This window comes from Mixia osmundae, assembly GCF_000708205.1.
Source record: "Mixia osmundae IAM 14324 unplaced genomic scaffold scaffold_4, whole genome shotgun sequence".
Taxonomy (NCBI): domain Eukaryota; kingdom Fungi; phylum Basidiomycota; class Mixiomycetes; order Mixiales; family Mixiaceae; genus Mixia; species Mixia osmundae.
Window position 1 is genome coordinate 572,441 of NW_014575560.1, and position 19,558 is coordinate 591,998.

The window sequence follows — 19,558 nt, forward strand, 5'->3', positions numbered from 1 at the left end:
TCGTCACCGCGTCACCGGCACGGCACATTGCCACTGCTGGCGCTGCAGCCCGTCGTACGGCAGCTGATCGCACACCCTGCCCGGCATGGCAGACTATGCACATGCTCTCGCTTCGGGCGTAGAAGAGGACGTGCAAGTCAACCAGCGCGCACTCATTGACAAGATCCTGGCACGCTACTCTGGCGAATATACGGGTGAGCACCTTGCCCTTGATCGCTGGCTTGCGCTTGATCTGAGGACGAGCAGTCTTTCGCGAGCTCTTGCAGAATGCAGATGATGCCACGGCCACAGAAGTACATATACATTTCCAGACCGCAACGGCGGCATCACAACTCAGCCAGCACGAGCCTCTCAGTCGCATCGTCGTCAGAAACAATGGCGCTGTCTTCTCCTCCGACGACTGGAGTAGACTAGCTACCATCGCTGCAGGCAACCCCGATCAGGACAAGATCGGCGCGTTCGGCGTTGGCTTCTACTCGCTCTTCTCCCTGTGCGAGTGCCCACTCGTCGCATCAGGCAGAGAGATCATGGGTTTCAATTGGCGGGATGGGAAGGATCAGCTCTACGTCAAGCGGGCCAGGAATCCAGACGAGTCAGACATCGCACAGCGGTGGACGAGCTTCATCATGGATCTCAGAAAACCGATGCCGCTCTATCCCATCGAAGCCTTCGTTAGATTTCTCTCAACCGCGCTCGCATTCACTTCAAATGTACGATCGATCACGCTGCAGTATCAGGAGTACACGCTCGCAATCATCACAAAGTCTGCCGCTCCTACACGGCCAATGGCCCTGGCAGACAATCTGCATTCATTGAGTCCAACGCGGATGATGCGCATTACTGCAGTAGATCAACAGAGCGTTCAGATCACCGCCAAAGTCATGCGCTGGGTAGCACTAGAAGGAAACAAGACCATAGCAGCCGAAAAGGCTAATGCTTCGACATCAAGCCCCATCTCGAGTTCCATCACAAAGTCGACCAATCTCGCAAGCCGTATGCTCTCGTCTGCCTTTGGCATATCGCATACTACCAAGCCAACACGTCAGCATGCTTCAGGCTCGACCACACGTGCAGCCGAAGAAGAGAGTACACCGCTAGCTATCGACGATCCCGTCGAGCTACTCACAGTCGTCCTCTTCTTACGCATACTCACCGCGCATGTCAAGGTGCAGCTTGCACCCGCTTTCGCCGCAGAGATGGAACGAGCAACCAAGAAGGCTCCCCCAAAATCCACGAAAGTCCAGCTGCTTTTCAACTCTTCAGATGAATATGAAGCCAGTCGAGCCGCATCCAAAAAGGGGGATACTTCGCAAACACGGCGAGAGACAGAAGCAAGACGGATCTTCGACGGGCTGTCATCCGATCTAGACAAGCAAGGCAGGGTCTTCATCGGCTTTGCGACTCACCAGACGACGGGCTGTGCCGCATCGCTTGCTGCTCGTTTCGTGCCCACAGTCGAGCGAGAGAGCATCGATTTTCAAGCACCACATGTCACCGAATGGAATCGGGAGCTACTCTGGGCAGGTGGTATGCTAGCACGAGCGACTTATGATGCCGAGCTGGCCGAGATCCGGTCAATCTGGGCAAGTCTTCAGCAAGGCGGAAAGGCGCCTGACGAAGAGAGTCTGGCATGGCTGCATCGTCGATCGATCCATGCCATGCGCTTTTTCACCTTTGCGACGTCGACGCCTTCCAGCGTTGTTGCGCAAGATACGGCCTTTCACTTCTTCTCAGCAGCTCGCGACAACAGCTTCATCGTGATGAGCAGCGTTGGGCCTATGTCAGCCTCTGAAATCCGGCTGCCTTCGATCGAGCTTTCATTCCTCAAGAAGCTGCCGACCTTGCCTACGGCAATAATGGAGGGCGCACCTGGCCTGATCGGCCTTCTGCGCCAGCGCTCACTCTTGCGAGATGCGTCGCTTGACGATGTCCTTGCCGAGCTGCAAACGCGGGCCCTCACTGTCGAAGAGATGCGGTCCTGCTTGACTTGGTATCTCTCGCTTGCAAAGGATGCATCGTATCAACCCTCTCTTCTCGATCGGTTCCTATCGGTCGCACTGCTTCAAGTCGATACGGGCAAAGAAGAGCGTATCGTACCTCTGAGCACTATTGAGACCGTGCTTAACACTCGTTCGATCTCCATACCGCCAGAGTTAAGGTTGCCACCGACTTGCCTGCCGTACGCGCTCAGCCGGACGTTCAACGCTGATGAATTGCGGCGTGTCTTCCGCTGGTCGGATCTAACAGCTGCGGCATGGCTAAGACATCTCTTCAGCGCACAAATGACCGGTTCCGAAGCCGAGCCAGCCACGAACATTCTGGGCAATCAATTGTTCGCTGAAAAGGTACTGACATCGCTTGCTCGCATCTGGCCGGGTCTGTCAGCTTCGAATCAGCAGGAAGTGCTATCAGTGGCACGTGAGATGCCCTTTGTGCCTACTAAGAACGGGCAGCGACGGGCGACAGAAGCCTACTTTGCAAATGTTGACTTGTTCGAGGATTTGGCGATCGTCACACTGCCGAGCGGTCACGAGGTAAAGGGTAACCTGCAACGCTTCTTGCTCGCGCTAGGCGTCAGGAAACACCCTGAGATGCAGCTTGTCTTCACACGCCTGGTAGGGGGCGGCGCATGGTCTCAGCAGGACCTTGCTAGGCACCTCGTCAGCCGCAAAGCAGACCTGTCCAGCGAGGAGCTGACACGGTAAGCTCATGCGACCGCGGACATACTCACACGTTGACATGCTCAAATAGGTTGGTCGATACAGCTTGTTGGCCGCGCGAAGGCGAAGCTGCGCCTGCGCCGGGTGGGCGTCGGAAGCTCTACAAAGCGCGCGATCTCTTCGAACCTCAGGAGAATCTGCGTACGATCGGACTGCCACTACTGGACTGGCCAACTGGCAAATGGAGGCCGAATTCTGACGAGGGCCGTTTCCTTCTCGACTCTCTAAGATTGCGCAAGACACCTACGGTCAAAGATCTGCTCGAGATTGCGTCGGATCCTTCGAGACCTATCCAGCAGCAGAAAGCGCTTACATACTATGTTGGGCACTTCACGTCCAGCAATTATGCTTCGGCATTCGATCCGAAGCATCATGATCTTCCATTTGTGCCTTGCTTGCTCAGCGATGGCTCGGCAACTTACGCTCGGCCCTCAGAGGTCTTCACAAGCAAGGCCGCTGCACTTCTAGGTTTCCGGGTCGTTCACAGCAGCTATGCTTCAGAAGCTGTCAAGTTTGGTCTGCGCTCCGATCCCAGCAGTACTGCCCTCATCGACGCGCTGCTCGCCAGACCGCCGCCAACAATAAGCCAGGCCTCGGCCATCTTTGGTTATCTTTCAACACGCGTCGCTTTCTTCAGCGCCGCCGAGCTTGCACGGTTGAAAGCAGCCCCTTTCGTATTTATCAAAGACGGCAAGGGAGAAAGCTTCCAAGCTCCAGGCGAGCTGTACTTCTCGACGGGCAGCTCGACCTTGCGTTCTCTCATCAAGACGGTTGATTTCGGCTCCGAAGCCAGGCCCTTCCTATCCGCAGTTGGTGTCAAAACAGAACCATCTACGATAGAGATTGCGCAGATGATCGTCAATGATCCCAAAAAAATATATGCCCTTGCCGGCTCGGCATCAGAGTACCTTGCTATCCTTCGTCAGATAGCGAGCAGCTCGAAGACAATTCCTTCGTCACTTCAGCGTCAGATGCGTACCGCAGCTTGGCTTCTTGGCTCGCGCAGATTGCCGACCTCGCAGAAGTCCAGAGCAGGGCGGAAACGGTCAGATTCGGACGACGAGGACGAAGACGACGGCTTGATATCATATGACCTATGCCGAGCACAAGATCTGGTCGTAATCGATGATTCAAATACAGCGATCATCTTTGCAGATTCAATCAGTGCCTGCCCACAAGAGGATGTGCTGGAAGCGCTTGCAGAGTCGCTTGGTGCGCCTCGCATCTCAGCTCTCGTCACATCGCGCTATAATACGACTGGATCCGTCAGATCTGCGACTCAACGGTCGCAAGACTTGCAGAAGCTCGTCTTTGAACGGACTGCCCTATTCTTGCACGAACGGCAGACTTACCAGCGGCAAGATGTCAAGCGAGACGCTGAATGGGTCAAGTCGCACCTCAGCGTTGGCATTGTAGACAGCCTGGAATTTGTTCGTCACCACAAGTCTTTGGAGCTTTTCTGGTCTGACGTTCGTGCAGCATCGGACATTGAAGCATCAAACGGTAGTAAAAACGCATGTGACAAGCGCATCTGCAGCTGCGACTCTTGAGGATGGACAACGCAAGCTCATGCTATATCTCGCGGCCAATATCCCCGAGATCGATTATTTCGAGGTTGCAAGCAGTCTTTGTCGGCTCATATTGACGAAGCCGAAGCTGCAAGATTCGCTGCTGTTCATGACTCTACTTCAGACTTCGCTCAAGAATCTCAAGCGACGTGGGTTCAATGTCGACCGCGTCTTGAACGCCAGACGACTCGAGAAGGAAGCTGAAGAGCAGCGCCGGCGGGAGATGGAGCGCGAGGAGGCTGCTGCATTGCTGCGTAAACCCTTGCCAGACAAGAACGCTGCTTATACGGGTGAAGAGCCAGCCAGCAGCTCTGGCGATGCCATGGTTAGACGCTCCTCTATCGAAAAGTCTGAGCATCAGCAAGTATTCAAGGGCTCCACTGCCGACACACTCCAAGCAAACGCTGGGCCCTCGCCCAATTTTTTCAACGCGTTTAAGAAGAAACTACTGTCAACTCAGTCTGGCCATCACCCCTTGCCGGTCGCCGTGGCCGGTAAGTCTCAGGCGAGTCAGTTTGAGCAGAAGCAAATCGTAAGACAGCCGCAAGCTTCCGGCGGCCTGCCAGATCCTAAAGGCACCGCGTCACCGCTGTCAGACATCAAGCAAAACGTTCTTCGGGCGGTCGCATCATCTCGTCCAGACTTTCAGCAATCCGTTGAAAGCAAGACCGAGCTACGGCAGGTCAAGGAGTCAGAGGGAACGTATTGCGACGCTTCGGGCGCTAACGCAGATCTCGCTTTCTTTGCCGATGTTGCTGGATTGCGATTCTTTGTATCGCAAGCAGTTCTGCAGCCGAGCAACATCATCAACGAGCATGGCGATGCCCTCGTCCGCTTCATTGTGCGTTTTTCTACTGAGAGACACAGACTATTTGCTCATCGAATCGCAGAACATGATTGTCAAGCCAATCGGACGGGTGTTTTCAGTTGATCCGCGCAGCTTGCACGTGTTTTACGATCTGGGAGGACCGTTGATCGCATTCAATCGAGGCGGCAGCATCTATCTCAACCTGCGCTTCTACCTGTCCTGGCACGATCAGCAGGTCATCGCAGGCGACCTCACTGAAGCTCTCATCTCATGCTTCTTCACTGTCAGCCACGAGCTTGCGCACAACATTTCACTCGCTCACGATGCGCAATTTTCGTTCTATGCATCTGCCATCAGCGAGCAGTATCTCTCAAGATTCATGGCGTCGCTGAATGTTGTATCGCCACCGTAGAATGCATCAATCTGCCTATGTATCAGACGCTGCGATATCCGGATATCTCGATCAGTGCAACATTCTTTGTATCTGCTGCGCGATCGAGGTCGCCAAAGACGTTGCCTGAAGATGCGGTGCTCGTCTTGCGCTTGCAGGGCCGCTGTTACGCCGCACGTGTCGAACGCGTCGAGCGAACCGCGCGTGCTCGCCCGCCCGATTGGTATTTCTAATTCTATCCGCATCTATATAACTGGCCATCAGTCTTCGACGGCTCACGACTGATCCGCAGACCGACTTGACACAGCGAATTTTGAGCATCCTTCACTGAGGCAACACACCGCCGTCACACTCATTCACTTGCACATCGCATTCATTGACACTGATCACTCAGCAAGTATGGTCGTCACAACAAACATCGCATTCGCTGTTGCTCTCATGGCGGCATCGGCTCAAGCAGCTTATGACTATACACCCACTGCGCCCAAGTACTCGATCTCAAAGACAGACTGGACGATCCAGTTCCCTGCTGTCATGCCGCGACCGCAAGTCCCCGCCTACACAGAGTTCTACCGTCTGTGGAGAGCTGCGTGCATCAACTATGTCGGTCCTCGTGGCTATCACCATGTCGTCGACATGTTCAACATCTCGACTCCTGGCTACGTGCAGACTCGCTGCGGAGGCATCCACAAGATCAGCGAGTCTGTCTGGGATCCCCATGGACAAGTCTTCGACATGACACCCGCGGTCGCTGCTGCAGTGAAAGGTGCTAAGATTGTGGGCAAGATGGGCGTCTACTACTCGCCTAACGGTGCTAGCAAGCCTGTGACTACCCCGCCGGCCAGCAGCACAAGTGTCACCGCGAGTAGCACAAGCACGACTGCCACTAGCACTACCTCGGTGGCATCTCCCACTGCGACGATCGCGCCAGAGCTCTACATTGTCCAAGTGAGATAGTCTGCGGTCCTGAATGGGCACAAAGCTGACTGCTGCACAAGGCACCTACTGGTAAATCTGCAAAGTCTTATTCTGGTAGCTTTAAGAGCGCATGCAAGAAGGCAGGCGGCAAGCCTCTGGTGGCCACTGCTTCTTCCAGTAAGCAATTGACCTATGCACACGCACCCCGAGCTCACAGGCATGCAGCCACTGTCAAGGCTTTCTGCGGTCAGGGGACAGCAGATATAACAATGGCCATCATCACAAAGACAGGTGGCTCAGTCGTCACTCAGTCCACTAACGCGAAGAAGGCAGCCGCAGCACGCGCTAGACGTGCTGCTCGCGCTGCTAAAGCTGCTCACAAGTCTCGCCGCTCACGCAAGGCATGATACGGGCACACGGCGCTACGGGCTTTCGGCTTTCTTTCATCGTCTGATTTGGCAAAAGCTTTGCCTGTATGTAGTCAATTTTGATTGCACGTGGCAATTGAACAACAATGCAGTCGCTTGAGCTACAACAAAATCTCGCTCATTATACATTGCGGCCCGCCCGCTTTGCATTCCGTCGAGCCGACTTGCTCGAGCCGCTGCTGCCTGTAGATGAAGGTGATGCGCCACTGGGCGAGTTCGAAAGTGAATCAAGGCCGTGGGGTTTGAGTGTGCCAGGGATTATCTTGGCTGGCACCGATGCTCCTGGCGAGGTGGCGGAGGCGAGCTGCACATCAGTAAAGTCAGTCGCAATCGTTGGCGGAGCTTGCTTCGCCTCATCGCCTTGCCAGTCCGGCCGAGCCAGTGAGCTTCGCTGCTCGTCAAAGAGTCCGATCGCGAAATCGTCATAATCCTCCTCGCCTTCCAGCGAGAGCCTTTCCATGGGTGCAGTGGCAGCCGCCACTTCCTTCTTCTCCTCGCGTCCAGGCGAGTCAGACTCCCATTTCGCCCAGTCATCAGCAACATCATTGCCATCGCTCATGCTAGTGATGGGAGTCGAGACATGATCGTTTGCCGCACTGTTGCATTCTGGCAGGTCTCTGGCTTCTTCTGCAAGTATAGCATCGTCATCTTCGAAGCTGACGCTGATTTCGCTCGTTGTACGACCCTCGCGGGATAGCCGACGGGTACTCGTCGTGGCCGCACGTTCTAGCTCCCGCCTTACCCGGCCAAGGCCGACTTGTATATGCGAGAAGGTGGGCGCTGAATCGCGCCAGCTGCCATGTCGGCCCCGCGCGCCATTCGGAAACGTCGGAGTGAGAGACGAGGGTGATAGGGATCCAAAGACTGTAGGGTCTTGGTCGAGCACAGTGTGCATTGCAGACCTGATCGGCGCGCCGTATGGCGACGGTACTGCGTCTGATAGAACCTTGCCATCGACCTTGACATCCTGTCGAACTTCAATCGACCTTGATTGGAAGGCAAATATGCCTTTGCTGAGTTCCGCTAGCGCTAAACTGCCATGAAGCACGGCAAAGTCGAATTGATGGGAAAGATAGATCGATTTTGGCAGCACGAGAGGCGAAGAACTGTACGTCTCCAACTCAGCTTCGGCAGTCCAGTTGGTCTTTCGAGCTAGGCGATCGCTTTCGCTCGGCTGGTCCGCAACAAGCTGCGCGGTTTCGCCCAAAGCGGGAGCCAGCGACCATGCAGCACAGGGTGTGATGCTTGCCGTCAATGCGAGTGCTCCTTCTGGTAGGTGAGTGCGCATCATCTGCGTCAGACCTGATCTAGCGCCAGCGACGACCTCTGACGAGATGCCGACGGTGACTGGTGATGCATAGTGCATGCCATAGAGCTGCAGCAAGCTGTGGATGGGGTCAAAGGCAACAAAGAAGCATGCTGATGAAGGGTTACGCTGCGTTATAGCCGAGAAATGAGCTGCAAATTCCGTATCTTGCAAGAGGGCTTCGTTATAGCCTGTAAAGATGAGAGACTGTGCAACGGGAGGCGTCGGTGTCGAAGTGGGATCGACTGCAGCTTGTGTCCGTTGCATACGCGCGACAGTCGAGCTGACGATCGATAAAGGCGCCATGTCTTCTGAATTGATCAGCATGGTTGACGCATGCGTAAAAGGGGTCGGTGCACCGCCGAGCATCTGGATCGCATACATATCTACAGCAGCATTAGTATGCAGACGTCCATGAATACCGACACATACGCAGGGTGCCACGTGTAGTTGCCAACGTGACGTGACGAGCATCAGCCGACCAAGAAGCCGCCGTCACATTCGCAACTGTCATGCCCCGGTTGAGAGTATACCGATGCCAGACCTTGCCGGGCGATGAAGAGCTGAAGCTGGGCTGCCTGAGCTCAAAGATAGTGAAGGAACGACCTTGCACTGAGGCAGTAAGCAGCATATTGCCAGACGGGCTCAGGCTGAGCAGTGCAAGAGCAGAATGAGTCGGACGAAAATGGGAGAGCACAGCAGGTGCTGCCGCTTTGTCTCGTTCGTCTTCGGGCCCCGGCTGGCTGCGCTCGATGTCGATCACTTTGACAAAGCCGAAGTCGTACGCCGCATCTTCCTGATACGTCGCTAGCTCCGCTGGACTTGCCCCGGTGGTGGGCGCCGAACGAGAATAAGATGACGATGCAGGAGGAATGCCGGCGAGTGGCTCGGGCGCGTTCCACTTGTTGAGCGTTGCCCTGACGTTGTTGAAGACGCCTTCGCTGAGCCGCCTGGCGGTCTGCGTCGCTTGTGCACCTGTGACACCGAGCGCAGTCTGCGTCAGTGAACGGTTTGGGCCTGACTCTTGTTGCTCAAAGGGTCCCGAGGCCGTTCGTCCGATGATGCCTGAGCCAGCAGTGCGAGGGAGAGCGATAGTGGTTGCATAGGCTAGCTGACGCTTCAGACCTAGGCAAAAGATAGGCTTGCTGGGCACGTCCATGATTGGGAAACGCGGTAGGCTTTCGAGCGTGTCAAGCGCAAAGACATGTATGGACGGCATGGGTCGCTCGCAAGCCAAGGCGATATATCGATGGTTGACCTGCATATCCACTATCTTACCGGGCAAAGATGTCGATGCGACTTGTGCTGAGGTGGCCGAATCGTACAGAATCAGTTGAGCAGGCATGCCTCGATTTGCGATCGCCATACGTAACGCATCAGGATCGTCTACGGAATAGAAAGGCACAACGATGGCATCGCTGCCATCTGTGTTGAGTTTCAGATCTTTGAGATCGAGAGAGAAGGCGAGTCGTATGCGTCTGAGATCAGAGGTCTCCCAGGCCTGAAGGAGGCCGGATGTCTGCATGACGAGCAAGAGCCGACGTCGCTTGAGCGGGTGCCATTTGGCCCATCGGACGCGAGCGCTTGGCGGCAGCTCCGGTACAATGGGTTTATCCCCTTCATCCTGACTTTGCCGCTCAAGCTCCGCGAAGGGGTCAAGCTGGTCCGAGTGTTCAGGAGGATCGAGTGGCGGCAGGCTCGCTGAGAAGCCGGCTTGCCTGCCGGAGCCTGACGATGATCTGAGCGAGGTTCTCAGTGGCAGGCTGTGCACGGCAGATGACCAGGTCTGAATAGTGGAAGCGAGGTTCTGCAAGTTGGTCCTAGGCCTGTCGTGCGCGGCGAGATGAGTCACTGGCGGACCAGTCTGGGCGATGGACTCACCTGATCAACTCTGGTGTGATGATCATCCCGGGCCTTTCATCGCTGCTCGAACTTGGCATCTTGACTGCCGAGGATGACAAAGGTCAGGCACCTTTGGGCGCAGTCGCCAGCAGTGGCAGCAGTGACAGCGAAGCGCGGAGTACTAGCAGCAGAGCCGAGGAGCTCTCGTGGCTCCCAAGATGGACGAGGAAGCTAGCGAATGATCATACCTTGCTTTGCTGCCTAGTACATCCCGCAGCTGTGTTCCTTGCGTTCAAGCTTTGATGGGGCGGATACGTCCAGATCTGCAGAGTGGGCGACGAGAGCGAAGGAGCTCCGGTGGCCTCGCTCAGCGTATGGCAGGCTGAGGCGAGACAAGTCGCCTCGGCTACAGCGCGCACGGTCGATGACTGCCGATAGAGCCTGCGCAAGGTGTTCACGTGTGTAAACAGAAGCGCGTCGGGTCTAATCGATGCTCAGCGCCAACCTCACGCAACTCACCGTCACTGTAGGTCAACGTCGACCTTGCGCGAGTGACCAGTGGCGTCGTAGAGACACGCTGGGACCAGCGGCCTGCCACGCTTCATTCTGGCTGCCGTATACAATGCATCCTTGCGCGAGTAAGCTATCATGAGGGCGGCGCGAGCGATCAATGCTGCCCACTGCCCGTACTCGCCTCGTCCTTGATGCCCATCTTGCCCGAAGTGAACTGCTTTGCCCACTGAAGGACAGGCCAGAGAAGTAAGCACACCGGCCGCTCTAGTGGAGGTCATGACCCACTAGCATCGATGGGATCCACCGCGTTGGCGGATTGTGCCTGACCTGTCATGTCCGTGTCAGCCTGCCATGCCACCGGCCACCCTTGTAGAAGCAGTGCACCCACCTCGGCGGCTGCAGAGTACTGCCATATCCCGTAGCAGATGAAGACCATGCTTGCGCCGACGAGGGCGGTGTTCGATTTCCAATTTGCAGGCCTCGTCCACCAGCCACCTGGGAGCGTCACCCTTCAGTCTGCGAGCATTGCATGGCCTGTGAGCCCGTATAGACTGACCTGATGGCGTCCAGACTTCCTTCGGGTACGGGTAGCGAGCTCCGCCCTGCATTGCAACGATGAGCCCGTCGAGGCGATGCTCGGGCCTGACGAGACTCACTGAGCTCGAACGGAGTGTCGGCCTCTGTTTGGGTGAGATGAATGCGTCAGCCACAGAGGACAGCCACGGAGCATCAACGCACCATCCTGGCGTCCGCGGCGGCTGTGGGAGACGAGCAGTCAAGCCGATCAGTGCTCAGGCCAGCAGCAGCGAGTTTCGCGTCGTGTGGTCTCCAGGCGGGCAGCGGATGAAGAATGGCTCGCTCGAGGCAGCCGTCTCCAATGTCAGCCTTCAGTCACCGACACCGCCTCGTTCGGATGGACCGGCTCCCATCATCCAGTTTCGCTTCTACGCCGGCGAGCTTGACGCAGTTCAGCGGCTCATAGAGACCGAGCTGTCTGAGCCTTATACGGTCTACGTCTATCACTATTTTCTGCGCACATGGTCCGCAATCACTGTTGCATACTTTTGCGAGCTCACGCGTGACGGCAGGCCGCAGCTATGTCTCTTGGTGACCTGTCTGCGGGGTCTCTGAAGCTCAAAATTAATCGCCTCGCAGGCTTACGACATGTCAAGCGAGCCAGCCGAAGCTGTAGGCGTCATCGTATGCAAGCTCGACGTACACAAGAGTGGCCGAAGGCGTGGCTATATCGCCATGCTCTCCATTCGGCCAGACAGAAGAAAAAGAGGCATTGGTAAGACACGCGACCGAGTGCCTTCGACACTCCATCTGATCCACGAGACAGCCCAGCAACTCGTCAAGCTGGCCATCGACAGCATCGTCGACGAGGGTGCCGAGGAGGTACGCATGCCCTTGACGCATCTGCGTCGATGATGATGCCTTCCCCAGATCGTACTCGAGACAGAGGTCGATAACGCAGGCGCGCTCGCGTTATACGAAAAGCTAGGCTTCATCCGCGATAAGCGACTGCACGCCTTTTACATCAATCGAAAGGTCAGCACGAACGTTAACTGGGCACTTCTTGCGCATACTGATCGCAACGAGACCAGTCTGCGTTTCGACTGGTATTACCTATCGAGGCACCGATTCTGCAATTTGACAATACTCAATCTCAACAACAAATCGATACTGACGCCGGTCAATCAGGCGAAGAAGGAGGAGTCGCTTGAACGACGCGACGCCGCCTTGGCGCAGCTTTCCGCTTCTTGTCCGCCTTCTGCACGACCGCCTGGTCTTCTTGGCCCCTCGTGTTGGCGTCCGCAAGCGCAGCCTCAAATTCTGTCAGATCCGACTCGTTCTTTGCAGCCTTGTTCAGCTTTGCCTTTGCTGCGATCTCAGTGAAGCGCGCAAAGACTTCCGGCTCGTGCAGCACGTCCCGGTAGAGCGGTAGGCATTCGACAAGCTTCCTGACCGAACGCTCGGACTTGTATGGCAATAGCGACAGGCAGAAGGCCACATCTCGCCACTGTCTTGCTTCCGTCAGGAGCTTGTATCTTTGGCAGAGTTTCTCGACGATCGCCTCGGCTTGCTTTTCCTTGTCGATGAACGTAAAGATAAACCTCATCGTCACCTTGAAAGACTCCTCGCTTATGCCCTGCTTGCCCGTCGACAGATTGGAGATGATGTCTGGCAGATTGTTATAGATTGCATTGTCCTTCGTCGCCAATTCCGAGAAGAAGAGTTTAGCGAGATCGCTGATGCGAGGCTCTTCATCTTCCAGACATTTTGCCATGCCACCCAGCTGGCCCTTGACCTTGATCATGCCGTTCAGAATGAGGTGCGTGAGCACCATGAGCGTGTTCTTCTTGACCGTCAGATCTGCGTCCGTCAGACCACCATAGAGATTGTCACTGTTCTGGTCCATGAGAGCCGAGAAACAGACGGCAATGTCGCCGAGCGCAATCACAATGTTGCTTCGAACGATCGGATTAGTCGTTGTCTCGAAAATCTTGAACAGCAGCATGAGGTGCTTCTCGCAGAATTGCAGACTGACACACATGAACTTGCTCATCGACAGCGCCGCCGCGATTTGCAATGGCTCGTGGTCGTAGACGGTCGGCTGTGAGCAGATCTGGACACACATTGGCGCGAAGATACTGAGGAGAGCGTCAGGTGCGTAGAGCAGCTCCTTCTCTCGGGCATGCGCGACGATATCGCCAATGTCGTCTTCTACGTTGCCTGCAACCTGGTCGAGCTCTTCGTTGGCTGTCTTGCTCTTCGCGCTCGCCTTGTCCGCTTCTGCTTTGCGACGCTTAAATTCGCGTTCTACAAGCTCGAGATGGATGAGATGCTTGATCCCACAATGGCCCGCTACGAAGATCAGTCTGGCAAGGCTGAAGGCATCGCCAGTCAATCGAACATGCTCCGTCGATTGTGCAAGCTCATTAGAAACGTCTGGCTGGTTGTGCAGTCCAAAGACCTGAACAGTCATGTGGCGAATGACAGAGGAGCACAGCGTGTCAGGCTGTTCGCCCAGAGCATAGATCGTGTTCAAAGCTTGTTCTGCCATCGAGAACCATTCTTGCGAGTCTGCTGGGGTCTCGAGCGCTTCACGGAGCCGTTCGAAAATCGGTCCGTCCATCGGCAAACGGATGCTCTTGTCAGCGAGTGAGCCTTTGACTTTCTTCTGACTGCCGCCGAGACGCTTGAGCGCGATGCATGAATACTTGGCGAGAACCAGATCACTTTTGCCGTGCTTGCCGAGACCGATAGTAAGGATCAAATCAATGCGCTCCGAGACTATCTCTGGTCTGGGCGCTGCTAACATGCCAAGGATGATGATCGAGCCTCGCCTTTGTGCTCGAGGGATCTCGCGGGGCGTGCTGTAGACCTGCCAAAGCTTGTTGATGATATCGTCGTGAAGTGGCTTCTCGGCGGTCATGACAGCGAGCAATTGCTCAAGTGAAGTCAAATCTGCAAGAGTAGCGGCAAAGGTCAACCTGCGCTCACGTCAGTCTCGTTCATCGACATCGGCAGCAAGACTGACTGTATCAGGTTGCGAGCAATGCGGCTGACGTTGTCCTTGGGGATGAGATCTGGCAAGGCGTCGAAGAAGAGTGTCTTATAACACTCTACGAGCTTCGACCGAACTCCCTTGACTTCTTGACCGTCCTCCATCGTCGAGTTATCCTTTGCCCAGATCAGATGCAGCATTCGTTTGATCCCCAGCGTAGCGTCCTCTAGCTTGTAATCAGATGCGATGCGGAAGAATTCCATCGATTCGAGTACTTCGCTTTTGACGGTAGATGCGATGAGCTGGACGAGAACAGGGGTTGCGCGGCTCAGATGATGAATGAAAGCAAGCGCATCGGCATAGTAGCGCTTCGTCAGTCTCAGCTTATTGAGCTGATCCTGATCGAGTTGCGCCAGAGCGGAATCTTGCGTCATTGCGGCAATGTCCATGCCATCTGATCTTCGGGGCCGTTTGGCAGGGGTCTCCGCGGTTCTCGTATCTCTCGCAGATGTAGGCGAGCTTTGAGATGTCATGGACGTGTCAGCATCTGCTTCGAGAGCTATCGATCCGTCCGGCACGCCGTTTGCGTGGTTCGCAGCCTCTCCTGCTGCCTCTTCGCCGTCTTGCATAGCTAGCTGGGCCTCGTTCGTAGGCGCGTCAAAGGGCTCAAGCTCTTTCGTGATCGCGTCATATCGCGCTTGCCAGTCGGCGACTGCGAGCTCGCCGCCGTGCATGCGACCGTAAGGATGCGTCAATATGAGCTTGATCAGTAGACTGATACAGTTCTTCCGAACCGCGCTGGATTTGTCCTCTAGCATCTTTGTCGCCATGCGTGTGAGCTCCAGCCTGGTCTTGGGGAATTTGGTGGGCAGGCTACCTTATCCCATCAGCTTATGTCGTTAAGGTGGACCAGCGAACGCGCGGCTTACTCAAGTATGCGCAGAAAGACGCCGGCAACCTTGCTGCGGACGTAGCTATTGAGATCGAGAAAGCGTTCGAAGAGCAGGTCAAAGAATGCCTCGAGCTGCTTCTTCTGCTGCTCGGGGTCGCCGTCCTCCGAATTTGACAACTCCTTGATCAGGGTGCCGAGAACATCGAGGATTGCATTGCGCATTGGGTAGGACTGTTGAGTCTGTCAGCAGCGGTGGAATTGGGAAGCGAACTGCTGACCTCGCTGTCGAGATGCTTTTGGAGCGTGCTGATCTGTTTCAGTACGATGCGTGGCGAGAGTTCTGCTAGACGCGTCAAGAAGCGCGAAAAGGAGCGTGGCCCTTTTGTGTCTTGTGCATTGAATTGTTTTGCAGCGATTTGCCTTCGGATGCAGCACGTCAGCTCCGTGGCTTGCGGATGACAAAATCCTCACCTCAGCACTTCTTCGGCAACTTGAGTATGATCAAACTCTTTTGCGAGCACGGCCAGCAAATCTGCCATCGGATCGCTGAGATGCTCAAAGTACTGCAAGCTCTGGATGACCTGTGTCTGTGTCGCAAAGGCCTGGCCGTGGGACTTGACGGCGAGCGAGATGACGCGGTAGTAGCCCATACGGATCTCGGAGCTTTTCATGTACAGTTCCGACTCGGCGAGCTGATGCGCAGGTCGGGTTATGCATCTATGGCGGTTTCAGCCTCTTTGTATCATCAAGCTTGCCGCTTACCCTATGAAGGTGTCCCGCTGGCTTGTGCTCGACCACAGCCGTTCGGTCTTGAGTCGGAGAACTCTGGCCCAAAGAGCTAGCACGTCGGGTATACTTGTCTGCCATGTCCAGTCTGATTTCTTGCCGGCAGATGCGGTCGCCTTTTTGCCTCGTCCCTGCAGTGCACTGGGCTCAGCATGCCTGCCGAACCTCGACAGGGGGAGACGCGCCCTGGCCGATACTACTGGCTGATCTGACCTGCTCTTCTTGCTCGCCGATTTCTCTGTTGCGGCGACAAGTACACTGACAAGGAAGGCGTAGATCTCTAGGGCAGGCAGATGGGCTCGGTAGCCTTCATGCTCGGACGGATGCAAGTCTTTCGCGGTCGAATCGAGCTCGCTCAGGAAGGCTGCCTCGCATCCTTAGCGAATGGTTCGCAAGCATCAGCACAGAGCTTACCTGAGCAAAGGCCGTCCAGTAGCTGCAAATGCTGGGCTTGAGTGAGGTGATCTACGCCTCTGTCGCATCAGGAACGCGGTCAGCCCGGGCTTGTCAGAGCTATTGGCGGCCGACTTGATGAGCGTCTTTGCTTCAGAGAGTACATTGAGGTCAGTGACACGCTCTGAAGAGCTTGCGAGTGACAGGATGAGGTCTGCATGGCACAGTGAGCATGTGTTGATCAAGCCGAACGGTCGCAAATAGCCCACCGTTGAGGCGCGATGAGATCGTTGCAGGGCTCGTCGTGCTGTCGAGCTCGTCTTGCACGCCTTGTATGTCGTCTGACGCCCAGCACTGGACCTCCTCGGCCAGGTCAAAGCCGTCCATTGATCAGGATTGATCGCCCCCTGTCTCTGCAGGCAAGGTGAAGTAAACGCGAAAATCAATTGACGTGCTCGATTGATATCGACAGCACACCAAGAGCGCGAGCGCCGGCGAGTCTATGCTGGCAAGTGTTCGAGCTATAGGCAGCAAGAAGGCATTGTCGAGGATGGTCTCGACCGAGGCAACATCGAGCGATGCAAGACGTGCACAGGAGGCCAAGCTGAGGCGAGACTTCCGGAGTGAGCTTGCTGCCGGTCATGACTCGATACGTGCTCATCCGCGCGGATAGCCGACACGATCACCTTTCCAACCGATGAAGTCTTTGAACTGATGCGGCAAGCAACACGCGGTGATGACGTGTATAGCGAGGATGCGACGACGCTGGCGCTGCAGGAGCGTATCGCCAATTTGGCCGGCAAAGAACGAGCGCTCTTTTGCGTGTCGGGCACTCTCGTCAGCTTTATGTGCACTTCAGCATGTGCATGAGCTTATGCAGACCCGCGTCAGTCGAATCAACTCGGGATACGCTCGCACCTGAAGCAGCCGCCGCATTCGGTGCTCTGTGACGTGCGCGCTCATGTCTATGTGAGTAGCCGACAGAGCGCAGACCTCGACTGAGCTTGGGAGCAGAAATACGAGGCGGGCGGGATCGCATTCCACTCGCAAGCTCAGACGATCACCGTCAAGCCCAGCAATGGACATCATCTGCGCTGGTCCGAAGATATTGCGCCCAATTTGCTCGAGGAGGATGATATTCACTATGCGCCGGTCCGGCTGATCTGCCTCGAGAACACCTTGATGGGCACCATCTTCCCGCTCGACGAGGTGCGTACGATATCGCAAGAGGCGCGACGGAGAGGCATCCTTATGCATTGCGACGGCGCCCGGATCTGGGAGGTGGTCGCAAAGACCGGTCTCCCTCTATCAGAGCTTCTCGAACCGTTCGACAGCATCAGTGTCTGCATGAGCAAGGGGTGAGCCGCACATGTCTCCATTATCAGGATACTAAAAGTTTCACTCAGATTGGGCGCACCAGTCGGAAGTCTGCTCATCGGCGCAAAGCCATTCATCGATACCGCAAGACGCTTCAGGCAAGTACATCATGCCCCTTCGCTGCATATGATGATCCATGAGCGATTACAGAAAGCTTTTCGGTGGCGGTATCAGGCAGAGTGGCTCGCTAGCCGTTGCAGCTCAATATGGCCTTGATTTCGTCTTGCCGCAGCTATCAAGGGCGCATAGTTATGCAGAGAGGATTGCGACGGAGCTGCAATCGCTTGGTGTGCGTCTCATCGTGCCGACAGAGACCAACATGGTCTGGATCGATCCCACGCCGCTCGGCTTTGGCCTCGACGTGCTCGATCGAAGAGCGGCAGACATCGACATCACGCTCGGCGGATCTCGCATCGTTATCAGCTTCCAAACTGACGAGCAAGCGGTGACTGATCTGATCGATCTGGTGACTCGTCTCAAGAAGGAGTACGCCGGGTCGACTGCCGAGCATCCGATACAGGGCCAACAGCAGACGCTGAGCGGCGAGCATATGGCTATCAAGCGAAAGGGAGTGCCCTACTCGGGCAATTGAGCTAATCAACAGCTCGTCTCTTGCCCTTGTCGACGACCGTCGGTGCTGACGAAGAGAGCGCGCCGTCTCGCGTGCGCAGCTTCTGGAGCAGTCTAGCCTTCTCGGCCGTTTCTTCGACGAACAATTGCAGCTAGAAAATTTGCTGAGTCTTCCTTTCGGCTAGCTAGACAGGCACTCACTGCTAGAGGGCCGAGGGCGTATGACTTGAGGGGAGTGAGCTTGTTACGCTCTGACACGCTGCTCACAGTGTCTTGAGAGCTGTCGATGACAGTGATGGGCGCACTCGGGTCCGCGCGAACAGGCTCGACCTGCCTCTGAGCAGGCACCCACTTCGAGGTCAGATCCTGGAGACCCACATGAGCACAGCGAAAGGATCGTATTGCACGCGGCGTACCTTCTTGCGCTCCTCTTCAGATGTAGGGGGCCCCTCGCCGGGCTCGACAAGAGTGAGAAAGGTGGTAAAGGTGAGATCTGCGGACGCGCTGAGTCTTTGCCATGCGCCGCTCGGTATGCATACCTTCTGGCAGACCTGTCTGCACGCGAGATTCGATGGTTGAGAGACTCATGATGTATGCCCTCATGTAGTCCTCAATCTCGTCCTTGGAGATGCCAGCGGGTGACCTATATTGCAAGGCTCATCGTTAGCTTGCACGAATATTGCTATGCGCTTCCAGCCCACCTATTGACCCGATCGACGGTTGGGAAATACTGTACATCGAAGATGTAGTTCTCAAGACTCTCGTGTGTCGCATTGTCCTGAATGGAGACGATAAGCTGGCTGACTTGCTCCTGACGATCAGATGAGCTGTAGCATGGCTCTGGGGCGCATGCGGATCACGCACCTTGCTGAGCTCGTCCGCTGTCGAATTGACGATGCCAAGGACGTATTCTGAGAGAACGGGGACATGACACTGCCAGACGTCGACTTCGTATTTCTTGCGTTTCGTGAAGAAGTCTGCGTCATTGTCAATGCGGATCTTGTCATCATCGCACATGCGCTCGCCTCGAGGGTAGACCTGGCGTAGGTACAGGATCTGGTGTAGTGCGACTTCGACTGTACGGAATGCTATTTAGATCGAGAATCGTGATGAGAGATTGAGCGTACAAAAGTCCTTGAGAACCGAGAGCGTCTCTGGAGTGCCGATCAGCAGACAGCCTGCACACGGCGCGCCTTGCTGTACCTTTGAAATTGAGCGTGTCTTCTTCGACAACTGTGGATGCGGCCCTGCGCTTCGGCGGCATTGACTAGCTGCCGATCGCTGACGAAGCTTCGATGAATCTGTGGGAGCGCTCAGAGCAGCGGGGCAGCACTCTGGGACTTGTTCGGTCGGCTGGCCAGCTGTATCTGTTCGCGTCGCGTCCGCGTCATTATCGATCGCACCGACAAGCGATCAAAGCTCTGGTCGCAAGACTTGTTACATCTTGGAGTCAGCACGCTCGGCTTGTGCTGCTTTGTAGATCGCATCACTGCGAGTCACGCATGCCAAGACACTCGAGCCGTCAAGCTAGAGGC

At 55.7% G+C, this 19,558-nt stretch overlaps 6 protein-coding genes across 6 annotated transcripts; 3 read left to right on the forward strand and 3 right to left on the reverse strand.

The window, feature by feature from the left end:
• Nucleotides 1–85: 85 nt before the first annotated feature.
• L969DRAFT_47442 (uncharacterized protein) lies at nt 86–6,933 on the forward strand (the record flags this gene model as incomplete). The annotated part of the gene is made up of 10 exons (XM_014713197.1): nt 86–194; nt 244–2,701; nt 2,752–4,150; nt 4,200–5,129; nt 5,179–5,493; nt 5,535–5,691; nt 5,780–6,435; nt 6,486–6,582; nt 6,631–6,707; nt 6,745–6,933. The coding sequence occupies 10 exons, from the start codon at nt 86–88 to the stop codon at nt 6,931–6,933; spliced, it is 6,387 nt and encodes a 2,128-aa protein (XP_014568683.1).
• A 21-nt stretch (nt 6,934–6,954) lies between these two features.
• Nucleotides 6,955–11,235, reverse strand: L969DRAFT_93913 (uncharacterized protein; the record flags this gene model as incomplete). The annotated part of the gene is made up of 9 exons (XM_014713198.1): nt 6,955–8,525; nt 8,572–9,965; nt 10,021–10,079; nt 10,230–10,422; nt 10,507–10,720; nt 10,780–10,989; nt 11,051–11,096; nt 11,151–11,174; nt 11,233–11,235. 9 exons carry the CDS (start codon nt 11,233–11,235, stop codon nt 6,955–6,957), a joined length of 3,714 nt encoding a protein of 1,237 aa, XP_014568684.1.
• Nucleotides 11,236–11,337: 102 nt separating this feature from the next.
• L969DRAFT_47197 (uncharacterized protein) lies at nt 11,338–12,151 on the forward strand (the record flags this gene model as incomplete). Its single annotated transcript, XM_014713199.1, has 6 exons — nt 11,338–11,534; nt 11,583–11,601; nt 11,650–11,785; nt 11,837–11,917; nt 12,016–12,045; nt 12,102–12,151. 6 exons carry the CDS (start codon nt 11,338–11,340, stop codon nt 12,149–12,151), a joined length of 513 nt encoding a protein of 170 aa, XP_014568685.1.
• Nucleotides 12,152–12,190: 39 nt separating this feature from the next.
• On the reverse strand, nt 12,191–16,463 carry L969DRAFT_93915 (uncharacterized protein; the record flags this gene model as incomplete). The annotated part of the gene is made up of 10 exons (XM_014713200.1): nt 12,191–13,991; nt 14,039–14,878; nt 14,935–15,128; nt 15,176–15,317; nt 15,369–15,614; nt 15,660–15,814; nt 15,869–16,047; nt 16,098–16,156; nt 16,212–16,290; nt 16,346–16,463. 10 exons carry the CDS (start codon nt 16,461–16,463, stop codon nt 12,191–12,193), a joined length of 3,813 nt encoding a protein of 1,270 aa, XP_014568686.1.
• Nucleotides 16,464–16,569: 106 nt separating this feature from the next.
• On the forward strand, nt 16,570–18,175 carry L969DRAFT_86717 (uncharacterized protein). Its single transcript, XM_014713201.1, has 6 exons — nt 16,570–16,699; nt 16,750–16,913; nt 16,968–17,045; nt 17,091–17,434; nt 17,483–17,551; nt 17,604–18,175. Exons 1-6 carry the CDS (start codon nt 16,627–16,629, stop codon nt 18,043–18,045), a joined length of 1,170 nt encoding a protein of 389 aa, XP_014568687.1. The 5' UTR covers nt 16,570–16,626; the 3' UTR covers nt 18,046–18,175.
• On the reverse strand, nt 18,047–19,547 carry L969DRAFT_73462 (uncharacterized protein; the record flags this gene model as incomplete). Its single annotated transcript, XM_014713202.1, has 8 exons — nt 19,227–19,547; nt 19,151–19,177; nt 18,888–19,099; nt 18,725–18,834; nt 18,563–18,666; nt 18,440–18,516; nt 18,225–18,389; nt 18,047–18,175 (listed from the first exon to the last, which is right to left on the reverse strand). The coding sequence occupies exons 1-8, from the start codon at nt 19,285–19,287 to the stop codon at nt 18,047–18,049; spliced, it is 885 nt and encodes a 294-aa protein (XP_014568688.1). The 5' UTR covers nt 19,288–19,547.
• Between the last annotated feature and the right edge of the window lie 11 nt (nt 19,548–19,558).